Source organism: Sinocyclocheilus grahami, unplaced genomic scaffold, assembly GCF_001515645.1.
Source record: "Sinocyclocheilus grahami isolate Dianchi unplaced genomic scaffold, SAMN03320097.WGS_v1.1 scaffold1369.1, whole genome shotgun sequence".
Taxonomy (NCBI): Eukaryota; Metazoa; Chordata; class Actinopteri; order Cypriniformes; family Cyprinidae; genus Sinocyclocheilus; species Sinocyclocheilus grahami.
Window position 1 is genome coordinate 178546 of NW_015506548.1, and position 17313 is coordinate 195858.

The 17313-nt window shown below is 35.9% G+C and overlaps 2 protein-coding genes across 4 annotated transcripts in view; both read right to left on the minus strand.

Annotated features, from left to right (window-relative positions):
* The window catches only part of mrps27 (mitochondrial ribosomal protein S27), an 11916-nt gene extending 11597 nt beyond the window's left edge, over positions 1–319 (minus strand). Inside the window, exon 1 of the mRNA XM_016255797.1 lies at positions 206–319. Within this exon, the coding sequence (XP_016111283.1) occupies positions 206–281 (76 nt within the window). The 5' untranslated portion in view covers positions 282–319. The remainder of the gene's footprint in view (positions 1–205) is intronic.
* Positions 320–4784: 4465 nt separating this feature from the next.
* Positions 4785–17313, minus strand: part of znf366 (zinc finger protein 366) — a 24217-nt gene continuing 11688 nt past the window's right edge. For 2 of the 3 annotated variants that reach the window (XM_016255808.1, XM_016255807.1), the window contains 2 exons: positions 6190–6364; positions 4785–5134 (listed from right to left, as the gene is read on the minus strand). In XM_016255808.1, coding sequence (XP_016111294.1) covers positions 4932–5134; positions 6190–6364 — 378 coding nt within the window. In that variant the 3' untranslated portion in view covers positions 4785–4931. Of the gene's footprint in view, positions 5135–6189; positions 6365–15601; positions 15794–17313 lie in introns of all 3 variants that reach the window. The other variant, XM_016255809.1, reaches the window with a different exon arrangement.

The following is a 17313-nucleotide window of genomic DNA, read 5'->3' on the forward strand; positions in this document are numbered from 1 at the left end:
ACACACACACACACACACACACACACACACACACACACACACACACACACACACACACACACACACACACACACACCCTAGATCACGCCATTCACCTCCTCACACACGGCTACATTACAAACCTAAGCCTTACGCGTCTACATTTACATCCTGGTCCGAACTTAGTACGACAGCATAATCACGATCAATAAATGTTGACACTCACCGATCGATCTGTAATCGACGCATTTAGTGAAAGTTTGCAGAGGACACAGACCACGCTGCAGGATGGAGGCCGCCATCTTGAGACTGAACCATTCGGCGCGAGGGGGGGGGGGGGGTTCAAAGAGACTCGCCACGATCTGGAATCGCTTAACATTTGGAAATACCTTATTATTACTAACACTTACTGAAAGACAGACAGGGTTCGTCACCTATATCAGAGGTATACCTTGCGTTTTATAGTACATTGTAATGTAGCCAACCAACCCCGTGCATCCGCAATGGTATAGTCTAGTCTGAGCGTGCGCGTTGACCTGTGAAAAAAACATTTTAATTATTTTTAACGAGTTAACGATTAAATTAACGATCAAGGACTGCGTCTGGATACTATTTAAGCGCAATTCTAATAATAGTTATATTGGTTCACATGGTGTGATGGCAGGTGTGTCCGATAGAGGGCGCTCTAATCTTAATCTCTGCTGGTTTTTATAAACAACAATTGAAAATTAATTTAAATACACTTCAGAAACATTATACATTAAACATTAACCATCTGCTGAACTCTTTCCCTTCACAGTGACAGTGACAGTCTGCAGTCATTCATATAGACCGAGTTAGAGTCCCTAAACATGGCCTATATATATATATATATATATATGTGCTGGATATATGTTGTAAACAGCAAAGCTCCATAAAATATATTCTTGAAATCGAAAATATATTTAGTTTCAACCTTCATATACAAAAATATTTTTTATACATTGAAAATAAATTTCCTTTGTGTTACGTTCACACGTGTTGTATAGACAACAAAAGCTCAGTATTATTTTTGTGAATGTTTTATATTTTCTGCGTTGTGTGTTTTTGTCATTTTTAGTAGTTTATAAACAGGTAGAGTCTTAATTAACAGGTATTATTAATTTTTATTTCAGTTTTAGTTTTAGTTATATTAGTTCATCAAGTGGAAAATGAGAAACGTTGCCTTGGCAACTAGCTGAAATTAAATAAGGTTTTATTTTTATTTATTTATGTTTATTTTATGTCAAGCATCATTGAGATACTATTAAAGTTTTCTGGATGTTTTGCATAAAATCATCATTTTGTATTGTTTTTTTTTTTAAATATGTTGATATTTTTATTAATTTTTATTTCAGTTTTAGTTTGAGTAATTTTAAAGTTAATAAAAATGAAAAATGTACTATACTAATATACTATTATAGTTTTATGGATGTTTTGCATTAGTTTAATATAGTTTAACATTTAAAAATGTTAGTAATTTTGTTGTGTAGTTTTGTCATTTTTATTGTTTTATTGTTTTTTTTTTAAATATGTTTATATTTTTATTAATTTTTATTTTAGTTTTAGTAATTTTAAAGTTAATAAAAATGAGAAATGTTGAATGAAAATAAAAACAAAATACAAAACATGTTATTTCAAGTAACAAACATGTATTTATTTAAGCCTATTTATTTATTTATTTTTTTTTTTAATATGGTTTTGGTTTTATTTAACCATAATAATCCCAATGTGAATGTATTTTCTTAGCTTTAAATATTAAATAATTTTTTTTTTAATTATTTAAAAAAAAAAGTTTTTTTTAAAATATTAAAATGTAATAAAAAATAAAAAAATTAATCAAATTTTTGAATGCTTATAAAATAAGTAATTAAATATATATATATATATTCTAAAAAAATAGCCCAAGAAATTGAGAGAAAATTCATTTACGTGAATATATTTTAGCAAATATTTTGAAATGTATATATATTTTTTGCTGCCAAAAAAAAAGTGCTTTTGTGTTCATTTAAAGGCCGCTTGAGTCTGTTCTGAAGTGTAAATGTGGCAGGATCGGGTCATTAACCGGAGGCTCTGGTCACACAGAAGTGGAAGTGTTTTTGTATTTTTCACAGTGCTACAGTTTTCTCATCAGCGCCGTGTTTACAGAAGCCCCTTTGTCCTGATTCATCCAGGACTTTCAGTTCAGCAGAGACGGTTCACAGTACCTGCTTCTGTGTGTTTCCACAGGCCTCAGACCAAACACTGAGGTGATCGGAAGACAGGAAGAGGATCTGAGCACTTCCTCTTTGCTCTCAGAGCTTCATCAGGACAAATACCCAGAAGGTGTGGTGCCTAAAAAAGCCATGAGAGTTGAATATTCATGCACAGAGATTTTATTTTATTTTGATCACAGATCCAGTCAAATGTACACCACCGGTCAAATGTTGAGGATAATTATGCATTTGTGTGTGTTATTAAAATGTGAAAACGGTCTGTTTTGCTCAAAAGGCTGCTTTTATTTGATTAAAAATACAGTAAAAATTGTGAAATATTATTAGAATTTACGATAGCTGTTTTCTATGTGAATATCAGTTAAACTGTAATTTATTTCTGTGATGCAGCGCTGTATTTTCAGCATCATTCCTCCAGTCTTCAGTGTCACATGCTCCTTCGGAACTCATTCTAAATTTTTATTTACTTCACAACTTATTCCACTATTTTTACTATCAGAAAAGAAATGCATTGGACGTCTTTCAAAGGCGTTCAAAAACCATCATTATTATGAATATGTGCTGAATGCCGCCCAACTCTCTTTCTCTCCATTTCCATTTGTGAACTGAAATTGTGCAACCACATTTTTTTGTAGTAAAAATCAGATTCGTTTTTTGTTCTTTTTCTGGGAAACAATGAGAAGTGCGTTATCGTGTGTGAAGGGTTTGGACTTATTCTCTAATACTTCCTTTTCTTTGCTGAGGAAGTGTGTTACTCGTTTTAAGGAAGAAAACCTGTCCAAAAGGTTGTAGAGTAAAAATAGACTACATTTAAGTTTACTTCAGAAAATATATGCTTGGCTATATAACACGATGTACTAGTCTTAAAGTTTTGCAAAAATTAGCTTTTTTGTCTCATTTTCAAAATGAATAAAAATGACTAAAGATATATCACGTTTTGTTTTCTGAAAGATGTATTAGAATTAATTGAGTTTATGATTAAAACAAGACTTAAAATATCTGTCAACTGGGTCAGAAAAATGATTTATTTCCCCCGTTGAATTTTGAAGTCTCATATTTTCGGGTATAAACAGTGCAAAAAATGTATTTCCTACTCAGTCATTAGAAATAGAAATATCTAGTCATTCTTTAATCAAGACGACGCAGAATAACTTAATATAATAAGTCTTGTTTTCTAAAAGAATTATAAAAATTGTGTTAGTTTTTGCTTGAAACGAGAAACATATCTGCCAATGGAGCAAGAAAAATTATATATATTTTTATTTATTTACAGTAAGATGTTTTTTTTTCCTCTGGAAGTTCTTTTTCTTCTTGTTTTAAGCAAAAACGAATTTTGATAATTTTTTTCCAAAAACAAGACTTGTCAAGTCGTTTTGCTTCTTAAGTAAATGTACTTTTATTGAAGAATAGATAGATATTTATACTGGGAAGACAAGTCAAAAACAAAAGTAACAAAAAAAAAGATTTTTTTTTTTTGCAGCAAACTCAAAAAATGTTTTTTCCAAAAACCTAAGAATTATATATTTTTTGTCGTGAACATGTCTTTATAGTATTGTTTAAATAGTAAGATCTTCATGATGACTGCATTATAATGTAATGTTGTCATTGCATTTAAAAGTCAGAAGTTTAATCTCTAAATGAATTTATTGTACTTAAATATTGATCAGCGTTCACACTGCAGTTGATTCACAGGCAAATAAAATCATCTCTGTGTTTACAAAAATACAAAACTATCAAAAAATCATAAATCTGTAAGTACTGCGTCAACCATTCATCATTAATTTATCAAAGTCAGAACATTTTAGAGCAAGAACACCTCCATTGAAGGCAATTAGCATTATCGGTCAGAAATATATCAGTTTTCAATTATATTAATTTCATTAAACATGATGAGATATTACCAAGTAGACTAAACATGCTACACGTCTTCTGAAAATCAAGATACTTTCACTGCAAAAAAAATGATGTTTTGTCATGTTTTCCAGTAAACATTCGTAAATCAAGATGCATTTACACGGCAAAAAATGATTCTCTTGCTTGTTTGTGTCTTGTGTTCTAGTATAAATATCTAAACATTCTTGAATCAAGATGCAAGTAAAATGACTTAAAATATGAAGTCTTGTCTTCTGTAAAAAAAAATATACACATTTTGTTCGTTTTTGCATAAAACAAGCAAACATATCTGCTAATGGGGCAAGAAAATTCTGAATTAAGATAAAATATTTTTACCCCATTAGCAGATATTTTTGCTTGGTTTATGCAAAAACGAACACAATTTATATTTTTTATAGAAAACAAGACTTAATATCTTAAATCATTTTACTTGCATCTTGAGTCAAGGATGTTTAGATATTTATACTAGAACACAAGACACTAACACTAAGTAAGAGAATCATTTTTTAAAGCAACATTACTTTTTATTGTTCAAAATTTAGCTTAAAACAAGAAAAATATCTGCCAATGGGGTCAGAAAAATTATCTTGTTTCCCTTTGAATATTGACCCCAATGGTAAATATTTTCTCTTGTTTTAAGCATAAACTCACTTAATTTTTAACTTAAGTAATTTTGCTCATTTAGATATTTTCTATTGGAAAACGTCAAAAAATATTGACGCAGGAAATAATTTCTGTAGATTTTTCACATGAAAAAAATACTGAAACATCATCATTCACAGCGTGTCTGAGAGTCTCTGTCTTGTTGTCCGTCAGCAGCCGTCCTCTTTATCTGTGTGTCGTCTGGTCTCTTCTGGAGAGGTCAGGACTGTACAGACTGTCCTCGTCTTCTTCTCGACCGGAGCTCCCGCCGTCAGACTGAGACAGACGCAGCTGCTTCTTCTGGGACAGATCGAAGGGCTCCTCCTGACCGATGCGGGACAGGATCCGCAGACGACCGGAGAGACACAGCCGTCCTCGTCGCCTGAAGACTGTGAGCATGCAGAGACATCGTCAAGATCATACAAGACCAACATAAGAGAGGACAGCTTCAGAAGACTAGTATGTGGAGCACAAAAGCAGTAGCACACACACTACCGGTCAAAAGTTTGGGATCAGAAGGATTTTTACAGGAGTCTCTTCTGCTCATCAAGGCTGCACATATTTGATCAGAAATACATTAAAATCTAAGTTATTTCTGTGATGCAAAGCATCATAACTCTACTCAATATTTTCTAACAATATAAATCTTTGCTATCACTTCTTATCAATTTAACACATCCTCGCTGAATAAAAGTTTTAATTTCTTTCAAAAAAGAATCATGAAAAAAGTATCAGTTTCCAAAAAACACAACTGTAGCAACATTGATAACTCTAATAATAAATCAGCATATTAGAATGATTTCTGAAGATCATGTGACGCTTTATACTGGAGTAATGATGATGGAAATTCAGCGCTGCATCACAGAAATACATTATATTTTAAAGGATATTAAAATAGAAACCATTATTTTATATTCTAATAACACTTTGCAAGATTACTGTTTTTTCCCTGTATTTTTGATCCAATAAATGCAGCCTTGATGAGCAGAAGACACGTCTTTAAAAAACATTACAAGTCTCACCGATCCCAAACTTTTGAACAGCAGTGTATATTTGTAGCAATAGCCAACAATACATTGCATGGGTCAAAACTCTAGATTTTTCTTTTATGACAAAAATCATTAGGATATTAAGTAAAGATCATGTTCCATGAAGATATTTAGTAAGTTTCCTACCGTAAATATATCAAAACTTAATGTTTGATTAGTAATATGCATTGCAAAGAACTTCATTTGGACAACTTTAAAGATGATTTTCTCAATATTTAGATTTTTTTGCACCCTCAGATTCCAGATTTTCAAATATTGTGCGATCCTAACAAACCATACATCAATGCAAAGCTAATTTATTCAGCTGATGCATAAATCTCAATTTCACAAAATTGTTTATGACAGCCCTTATGACTGGTTTTGTGCTCCAGGGTCACATATATAAGGCTTCTCACCGCGAGCGTCCAGTCCTTGGTCCATGATGCCGTGTTTGACCTTCATGTGGCGGGTCAGGTTTCCCTTCAGCGTGAACTTGCTGGCGCAGTAAAGGCATTTGAAGGGTTTGCTGTCAGAATGCAAGTGCATGTGGCCCATCAGATTATGCATTCTGTTAAACTCCTTTCCACACAGCTGTGAAGAGAGTAACTATTCAGAAATCATTGACCTGGTCAAGCACTATCAAAGCTCTATCAGACTCACAAATGAACAGAAGCTTGGGTAACACTTTATTTTAAGGCGTCCATGTTACACGTTACATGTACTTACAATATATTATATATAATATTATAATAACAATAAATAATGTATAATTACATGTAAGTAACCCTAAGGCAAACCCTAACCATATAGTAAGTACATGTAGTTAATTAATATTACTCAGTACTTAAATGTATAATTACACTGTAACAAGGACACCTTAAAATAAAGTGTAACCCAAGCGTGTCATAAAATAAAACAATAAAAAAAAGGTGATTGCAACTTTGTCACAATTCTGACTTTTTTCTCACAATTCTAAGAAACAACGTCAGGAATAGTGAGATATAAACTTAAAACTACAACAACAAAAAAGTAAAAATTGCCTAAGATACAAAATCGCAATTACAGTTATTTTTTTATTCTGCGACAGAAACAAAAGATCCGAAACTGAATTTTGGGATGTAAACTTAGATTTCTGAGACTAAACAAAAATAAAGTTAAAATAAAAATAAAGTTTATATCGTATGTGACCCTGGAGCACAAAACCAGCCTTAAGTGTCAATTTTTTGAAATTGAGATTTATGCATCATCTGAATAAAGCTGAATAAATAGCTTTCCATTGCTGTATGGTTTGTTAGGATAGGATAATATTGAATGAAAATCTGGAATCTGAGCGTGCAAAAAAAATCTAAATATTGAGAAAATCATCTTTAAAGTTGTTCAAATGAAGTTCTTAGCAGTGCATATTACTAATCAAAAATTAAGTTTTGATATATTTACGGTAGGACATTTACAAAATATCTTCATGGAACATGATCTTTACTTAATATCCTAATGATTTTTGGCATAAAAGTAAAATCGATAATTTTGACCCATACTATGTATTGTTGGCTATTGCTACAAATATACCCCAGTGACTTAACACTGCTTTTGTGCTGCAGGGTCACATATCATATCATATTTCTATGTAGCAAAATCAGACTAATGGAGTGACTTGTTGTCATTGTATTAAAGCCTACAAAAACCAAAGTGACTGAAGTGCAAGCCCCTCGTGGCATATATGTGAAAGCATTTGAAAGTGAGACTGAATCATGACAGTCGTGAGTTTCTCTCAGGAGAACAGAGTCCTTCCTCTACGCTCTTTTTTATTTATTAGGGTGGTTCTTTCCTTTCCTTCAGGAGGATAGAGGGACTGTAAACTGTCCAAACGGACCGTGAGAAAACAGGAAGGGCTCCTGAGCACAAGAGAAAGCGAGAAGAAATCTATTTGTGGGGCCTGTTCTCGGGGGACGAGAGAGCCATTGTTACACAGTCAGTTTGTGCAGCGATATCCTTCCTATAGACGAGGAGACACTCAGCGGCCAAAAACGTATCTGGTCATCGTTCGGACCGGCCCAAGGTCACACGCATTCCAAAACAAGCAAGGGTTAGACGTATTTGCATGCTTATTACACTTTACATTCAGAATTAGCTTTATTCGCCAAGTGTGTGCAAACACACAAGGAATTAGTTGTGGATTTTTAGGAGCTCTTGGTACATGCATAATACCAAAGTCCTTTTAAGACAAGTCAAGTCACTTGACGGCCATCTTTTGAAACTTTGAAACGCCTATCTCTTTGAATGGGGAAGCATCAAATTCTCCGAAACTTTTGACTAAGCTTACGATTAAATTTCATATTTGAAACCACCAAAGAAATCTGACAACAACTGTGTCATAAATGTTGTTACTTTTGCTCAAATATCGTTATAAAAAGCGTATTTTTCAGGCTAGATCAGCATGCTTAAGCGCACTGTTTCTATAGCAACCGGGCAGCTGCAGTGACCTCTGACTTTACCGATTAGCGATTGGCTCTTTCAATCAGAAGGCGGGGCTTCCTGCGATTGAGTGTTGCATTTCTCCCCATTCAAAACTATGCGAGTGACATGTCTTGGGTATTCTATAGTCTTTGATAATACATAATTCATAACTCTTGGTACTGTGGGATTACAAATTTAAGAATCTGTTTAAAATATGCTGATCCTATGTTCTGACATAGCATCACATGAAAAACTAAGGTGAAGTCATTTATGGTAAATTGCATCGGACAAATGATTGTCTTAAGCAAGGTGTGGCAAGAGGTTCCTGTCTGTTCCTGTTCTCTTATTGTTAGTAAAATGAACCAGATTACTGAGACGATCACCTTTTGTTTGTAATGGCTCTTGGTGCCTCTGCCCCAGTCTTTGAGTAGCTATGCTGATTGGATTAGGACTGTCAGATTGATTGCATTAGTACCTTTGCATTTGAATGACACTGTTATGCTGATGAGATCAGGGATGGAGAAATTCCGGTAACGGGCTGAATCCTGTATTGCATTTGCATGCTTTGTTTAGATTGTCTATAGCTCTACTGAATGAATCCCACCCCCTTAAAATGTATATAAACTCTACTGTGCCGAGCTATAGTCAGACTTGGATGACTGTAGCGACGCACAGCGAGTCCTCAATAAAGAGTGACTTCTGTATGAAAGATATCCCAACGTCTCCTGGTTTCTGCTTCGACGAGGAAAAAGTTTCCCAACAGTTTTGGTGCTGTGACCCGGATAGAGCTCCTCACCTGAATCCAGATTGAAACTTCAATCTCAACAAAGATCTGTTCCAGAAGTTCCAGACTGAATCTTTCTGAACAACCAAGGGTTGGTGAGTTCCACTCTATCCAAAAGAACCTTTAAGACCAGTACAAATGTGTTATCCTCTGCGCCGTCAGAGAAGAGTTAACAGACAGCTGTAGGGTTTGGTTAACTAAGTTATCCTCTAAAATATTTATTTTAGAGATGAAGGTTAGCCTCTGTTTCGGCAGAGAAGAATTGGTTATCCTCTGTTAAAACAGGGAAGATTAACATTACGTGTTAATATGTGTTACCCTCTGTTTCGGCAGAGAAGAAGTGAAGTTAATGTGCTAGTAATTTGCTTTGCTTTGCCAAGGAAGGTTAATAATAGTTGATGTGTTAACAAGCGTACCCTCTGTTGATCAGATGATCAGAGGTGTTTTGATTGTGTGGTAACAAAGAAACTCACAAAATGTTTAGAAAGAATGCTAGACTGATCCCCACAACTGAAAAAGGTGGTCGGATAGCGAATTCAAATCACTGTTAGGAGTGCAAATGAACCTAATAGTCACTGAGAAAGTTAGACAAGAACTAACTCAGAAATATGAGATCCATCCTGACAAGACTTGGTCTGTAGATGAGTCACGAATTGCGTTTACACTGATTGCACCCAGCTGTTTCATATCACTCCCTCACTATTTAACACTCACTCTGATCCCTTCCTCCCTTCCCGTATTGTTTCAGCATTTATCACTCCCCTAGAGATAGCTACTTTACGGAGCCCTTGTCATTTCCTTAGCCCTTGTCATTTCGCCTTAGCCTTAGCCTTAGCCTTAGCCTTAGCCTTAGCCCTTGTCATTTCTCCTTAGCCTTAGCCTTAGCCCTAGTCATTTGCCTTAGCCTTAGCCTTAGCCTTCTCGGTTTCTGATCTTCGCCTGGTTCCCTGGATTCACCCCTTTTGTCTTGCCCCTTTTGATTCTGTCTGCCGATCGTCGACCTGCTCTAGCCCTAGGACTATTCTTGTGTTTTGCCCACCATATACCTGTTTGCCCTCATCTGACCCATGCCTGTATCATTACCACGTCTCTGTCTTCGTTTCAATAAAGCTTGCATATGGATCCGCACGTCTCACGTCTCGTCAGCCCCGTAACAGCTAGACTGATCCCCACAACTGAAAAAGGTGGTCTCGTGACTCCTTTGTGGCCAGATAGCGAATTCAAATCACTGTTAGGAGTGCAAATGAACCTAATAGTCACTGAGAAAGTTAGACAAGAACTAACTCAGAAATATGAGATCCATCCTGACAAGACTTGGTCTGTAGATGAGTGTAAAAAGGTACTAGGAGTATGTATACGCAAGAACAATGTGAAAGGCATTATCTGCTGCCACAGAGAATTTGGTTTAGCGCTAGCTACACAACAGTCTCAGCGTAACTTAAAGCTAGAGGAACAGAACAAAGAGCTCCGTGCTAGAGTATCCTCTTTGACTAAGAAAATGAACCGCAACAAAGCTGCAGAAAAAACTGATGTGGAAGAAGTTAGTCAGCCTGATAACAATTATCCTGACTTACAAGCTTTCTTTGAAACAGATGTAGCCATCCAATCAGTAACTGATGTGCCTGTAGATTCAGTGAAGGTATGTGGCGCTACGAGAAGATCTAAGGGATTTCAGGGAATTGAAAGTGTTCCTCCCAACTCTTCTGTTGTCCAAGTACAAGCTGTTGCCATAGCACTAGGACCTAAAGATATAGAGAGACTCCCAGAGCTTACCCTCAGCACGCACAAATTTTTTTGAATTTAGAAGAGCATTGATCAGCAAAATTAGTCTCTACGACATGTCGTTAGCAGAAGTCACACAGCTGATGTCACAAATTCTAACTGAATCTGAATTCAACAGTTTTGAGTCTGCTGTTACTTCTGAACTACAACATGCCAGTAAAGGCGATTTGAGAGCAGGAGTTTTGAAAATTCTAAAGAATATCATGGGACCCAAAATAGACTGGTCCAGAATCACTAATTGTGTGCAAAGGAAAGAAGAAACTGTGAGTGAATACACTGAAAGGTTTTGTCAGTCAGCTGCAGCATACAGTGGAATAGCTGACACTCCAGAGAAGGTACTGGATCATAAAGGACCACTAGTTCGAGCATGGTTTGATGGCCTCTTATCAGAGTACAGATCTGCTTTGCCATTCTTAGATCTAACCTGGTCCACTGGAAGTTTGCAAAACAACTTGGACAGGTTAGCTACATGGGAAAGAGACTCTGATGTTAAAGCCAGAGTAAAGATTGCAGCAGTATCCTTTCAGGGCACAAAGTATAGACTCCAGAAACAACATATTCTTAGAACTGATGAATATGTCAAGAAATGCCTTGTTTGCTGGAATGACTCACTTGTGCACAAACATGGTGGTCAAGAACTCTTGGAACATTAATCCCGTTTTATGGTGTCATGCAGGCCCTTGATCAAGTTAGAAGCTTATCAAGAGGTTCCTGTCTGTTCCTGTTCTCTTATTGTTAGTAAAATGAACCAGATTACTGAGACGATCACCTTTTGTTTGTAATGGCTCTTGGTGCCTCTGCCCCAGTCTTTGAGTAGCTATGCTGATTGGATTAGGACTGTCAGACTGATTGGATTAGCACCTTTGCATTTGAATGACACTGTTATGCTGATGAGATCAGGGATGGAGAAATTCCGGTAACGGGCTGATTCCTGTAGTGCATTTGCATGCTTTGTTTAGATTGTCTCCACCTCTACTGAATGAATCCCACCCCCTTAAAATGTATATAAACTCTACTGTGCCGAGCTATAGTCAGACTTGGATGACTGCAGCGACGCACAGCGAGTCCTCAATAAAGAGTGACTTCTGTATGAAAGATATCCCAATGTCTCCTGGTTTTCTGCTTCGACGAGGAAAAAGTTTCCTACAGTAAATACATAATGCATAATTCAATGAAGAACTAAATTCACATCCCTCCCTCCACTTTGACCCATCCATTCATAGAATTAGCTTTGCATTATAACACCCAACTTTGGTTCTAGTTATTCAATTAACAGTTTGTTTTCTAGTACAAATATCTAAACATCCTTAAATCAAGATACATTTACTGGAGATGCAAAATGAAGATATGAAGTCTTGTTGGAGTTAGTTTATGCTCAAAACAAGAACAAATACCTGTCAATCAGATTTTTCTGACTCCATTGGCAGATATTTGTTCTTGTTTTAATCAAAAACTCACTTCATTTAGATCAGTTTCTCAGAAAACAAGACTTATTCTTATCTTAAGCCATTTTGCTTCTCCAGTAAATGTGCCTTGATTTAAGAATCTTTGGACATTTTCAACGTAAAGCAGGACAAAAATACAGACGAATAACATCACTTTTTTTTTCAAATATCCAAACATCCTTAAATCAAGAATGAGATGCAAAATGAAGATGTGAGAAACTGAATAAATGAAGTGAGTTTATGATTAAAACAAACAGATATCTGCCACAGAGGATTGAAAACGTGTTTTCTGACTCCACTGACAGATGTTTATTCTTGTTTTAAGCATAAACTCGCAGCATTTTTATCAGTTTATCAAAACTTAAATTTTTTCTCAAGTAAACTAAGTCTTGATTTAAGGATCTTTAGACATTTGCACTGGAAAACAAGACAAAACTACTGGGGAAGAACAGCACTTCTTTGCAGCGTGATCAGTTATTACTGATTTATTATTGTATATTTTTTGGAAAATTATTTAAAAAGTAATGGAGATCTGTTGGAAGTCGCACTGTATTTTCAAAATTTGAAGCATTTGAGGAAATTATATTGACATATACAGTATGCACAAAACCAGTCATAAGTTTCAATTTTTTGAAATTGAGATTAATACATCATCTGAAAGCTGAATAAATCATCTTTCCATTGATGTATGGTTTGTGAGGATTGGACAATATTTGTCTGGGATACAACTATTTGAAAATCTGGAATCTGAGGGTGCAAAAAAATCTAAATATTGAGAAAATCATCTTTAAAGTTGTCCAAATGAAGTTCTTAGCAATGCATATTACTGTGTATTGATATATTTACAGTAGGACATTTACTAAATATCTTCATGGAACATGATCTTATACTTAAAGCTGCAGTCCATAACTTTTTTTTGTTTAAAAATGATCCGAAATCAATATTTGAGCAAGTACATAACCAGCCAGTGTTCGAAACTATCACCTTACTATAGCCCAATTCACAACGGTTAGTTTATAATAATGTTTTCTAATTTGAGTGGTACGGGTAGGTTTTCGCGGGAAATTCGAGCATGCTGCCGCGTCATTACATCACGTCTGTAAACATAAAGAAGTTGTCCCGGCTACTAGACTATCGCATGTGAGGATCCTGCAGGTGGCCGATCGTTTATAGCCTTTTCTCACAGCAGCCAGAATAATTAAATTTATCATTTTGATGGCGAATTGTAATCCAGAAAGGATTATGTGTTTTCCAGTTAATTGTCAATTATATTCCAGTTTAAATGTGCTTCTGATTACAGATAGCCTGGGATTACACAGATTTGTATTTTAAAGACAACCAGTTCGAAGGGAGCATAATTTGCTTTTTGGGTTAAAATTATTTTTAATATGAAATTGAGTGGTATGAAAATTAGAGATTAGACTGTACAGAAATTGAAATCTACTCACTTATGCACTATACTCATAGTCACACAATGCTGATGTTGTTAACATTAACAATTTGAGAATAAAGTATAACAATAATAATAATTTGAACGGTTTGATGTGATATGAGCTCATTTAGATTTAATCACCGTTGGTAGCACGGTTTATTGTAATGCTTTTTTCCTCAGTTGGTCAGAACAAAAGTGGCAGACTTGTTACTTACTTGTTCAGATGACAATATCCGGTGAAAATGCTTATTTGGCTCATATTTTCCAAGACGTAGGCTAGAATCTGTGAGTGCAAAGTACAATATCCACACATTCACCTCAAAACATTAGATTCATCCGCGCCGGAGCACAACCCACGCAAGGGAGATAATTCCGCACTCAGCTGCAATTGTAGGTTTTCAAACAGAGATGGCGACTAAGAGGCAAAACTTACAGACTGCAGCTTTAATATCCTAATGATTTTTGACATAAAAGAAAAATCAATCATTTTGACCCATACTATGTATTTTTGGCTATTGCTACAAATATACCTGTGCTACTTATGACTGCTTTTGTGCTCCAGGGACACATATTGCTATCATATTACATCTTTACTTGTTCTTAAAAACTCTTAAACTGGCCTTCATCAGACCTGCAGAAAGCCTGGATGAATGGCGTTGAGTGGGCGACGCACCTTGCATTTGTAGGGCTTGATGTCGGAGTGGACGATCATGTGAGCCTTGAGCGTCTGCTTCTGGACGAAGCTCTTGTAGCACAGCTGGCACTGATACGCTCGGATGTTGGTGTGAATCAGAACGTGCCGCTTCATGTTAGCCAGCAGCGTGAACTCACGGCCACAGATGCGACACTTGTGCTCCTTCACTCCCTGAAACACACACGGAGGAGGATGAACGGTCCATGAGGAGCCAAACGAGACTCATCAATGCTCTTTAGAGCAGATTCACAGTTATAGACATTTGATCAGTTCATGCATTCCCTGGGAATCAAACCCATGGCCTTGGTTTTGATCTACAGGAATAGATATGAGGTAGGCTTCTCCATTGGTTTTGCTTCAGCACCCATGCATATTTAGTTTACTGGACATCAAGTAGTGATACAATCTTAAAAAAATAACAAAATATTCTTAAAACCGAACACTGCAATTGGTGGTTTCTTATATGGTTTTTATGTGCTCGATAGCATAATTTGCTTTTTGGGTTAAAATTATTTTTAATATGAAATTGAGTGGTATGACAATTAGAGATTAGACTGTACAGAAATTGAAATCTACTCACTTATGCACTATACTCATAGTCACACAATGCTGATGTTGTTAACATTAACAATTTGAGAATAAAGTATAACAATAATAATAATTTGAACGGTTTGATGTGATATGAGCTCATTTAGATTTAATCACCGTTGGTAGCACGGTTTATTGTAATGCTTTTTTCCTCAGTTGGTCAGAACAAAAGTGGCAGACTTGTTACTTACTTGTTCAGATGACAATATCCGGTGAAAATGCTTATTTGGCTCATATTTTCCAAGACGTAGGCTAGAATCTGTGAGTGCAAAGTACAATATCCACACATTCACCTCAAAACATTAGATTCATCCGCGCCGGAGCACAACCCACGCAAGGGAGATAATTCCGCACTCAGCTGCAATTGTAGGTTTTCAAACAGAGATGGCGACTAAGAGGCAAAACTTACAGACTGCAGCTTTAATATCCTAATGATTTTTGACATAAAAGAAAAATCAATCATTTTGACCCATACTATGTATTTTTGGCTATTGCTACAAATATACCTGTGCTACTTATGACTGCTTTTGTGCTCCAGGGACACATATTGCTATCATATTACATCTTTACTTGTTCTTAAAAACTCTTAAACTGGCCTTCATCAGACCTGCAGAAAGCCTGGATGAATGGCGTTGAGTGGGCGACGCACCTTGCATTTGTAGGGCTTGATGTCGGAGTGGACGATCATGTGAGCCTTGAGCGTCTGCTTCTGGACGAAGCTCTTGTAGCACAGCTGGCACTGATACGCTCGGATGTTGGTGTGAATCAGAACGTGCCGCTTCATGTTAGCCAGCAGCGTGAACTCACGGCCACAGATGCGACACTTGTGCTCCTTCACTCCCTAAAAAGATGTGCATGAACAGTCCATGAGGAACCCCACGAGACCGCATTTAGCAGACGCTTTTATCCAACGTGACTTAGATTGCATTTAAAATTTACATTTGATCAGTTCATGCATTCCCTGGGAATCGAACCCATGACCTTGGTGTTGCGAGTGGCATGATTAAGGTGTTTGAGCTACAGGAATATGAGGTAATAAAGCAATAAGCCCCAAGAAGCCGTGGTTTACTGTGAATTTATAACAGCTAAGGGGCGTTGTTAGACCCCCTAAAACGCCGCTGTTATAAATTCAGTGTAAACCACAGCTTCTCAGGGCTTATTGCGTTTAGAAAATGGTTATTCCATATACGTACAGAGCAAATAAAGTGTAATGATATTAATAAAAACAGTATTCTTCCACCAAAAAATGTAGCTCCTCAGAAACAGTTGTGGGTGCAACAAAGTGGTTGCCGAGCAACAGACAAACGTAAAGCAAGGTGTATGTTACTTTGTAGTAATTTACAACAGCTTTGAACGCGGCTCAGCCAATCAGAATCAAGGACCGGAACTCTCCGTTTTATAACTAGGTTTATATACTGTAAATGTGTGCTTCTCAAGTTTTTTTTTGCTATGCTTCCATATTTTATCAAGTAATGACACATTCTTATCTTACAAGATGTAAAAAAAGATTCTTTATATCAAACCATGAAATTGGTTTTTATGTGCTTGATGGCCAATAATTCATATTCACAAACCATTTTTATCCTCATATTTAATGCTTCCTGGGTTGTGTTTTTTGTATAGTGGATGAGGGCGTCACAACCCATTTATGTATCATCTGTCTATTTTGACTAGACATCTACTGTACCATGTGACTTCGAATTCGACTTTGATTGATGCCTGACCTTTGACATTAGCAACAGGAGAAATGGGAAGTGTTTTCTTCTTCCTTTTCAAAGTAAGTCTCCATTTACTAATTTATGGTTAGTTGCATTGATGTGTTTTCACTGCTGTTTATGAGTTGAAAACCTCTGATGTAAACTCTTCACATACTCAGTATTTTCTTGTTTTCCAGTCCAAATATCTAAACATTCATAAATCAAGATACATTTATGCATTTAGCAGATGCTTTTATCCAAAGTGACTTACAAAAGATGAGCAAAAGCCATTCAACAACAGTCGTAATATACAATGCCAAGTTTATTAGACTTTATTAGTTTTTTTACTTGAGAAGCAACATGGCATAAGAAGTCTTGTTTTCTAAAAAACTGATCAAAATGAATTGAGTTTATGATTAAAACAAGAATAAATATCAGATTTTTGAAAACACAATATTTTAAGTAATTTGCCTTTTCAAATAAATGCATGTTGATTTAAGAATGTTTAGATATTTGTACTGAAAAATGAGACAAAAATTCTTATGGACATTTATTTTTGCAGTGTACACAATGCTGGGTTTTAACCCAGCGCTGGGTTAAAAAGGGACAAACCCAGCTATTGGGTTGTTTTGACCCAGCGGTTGGGGTGTTTTGAACCCAACCA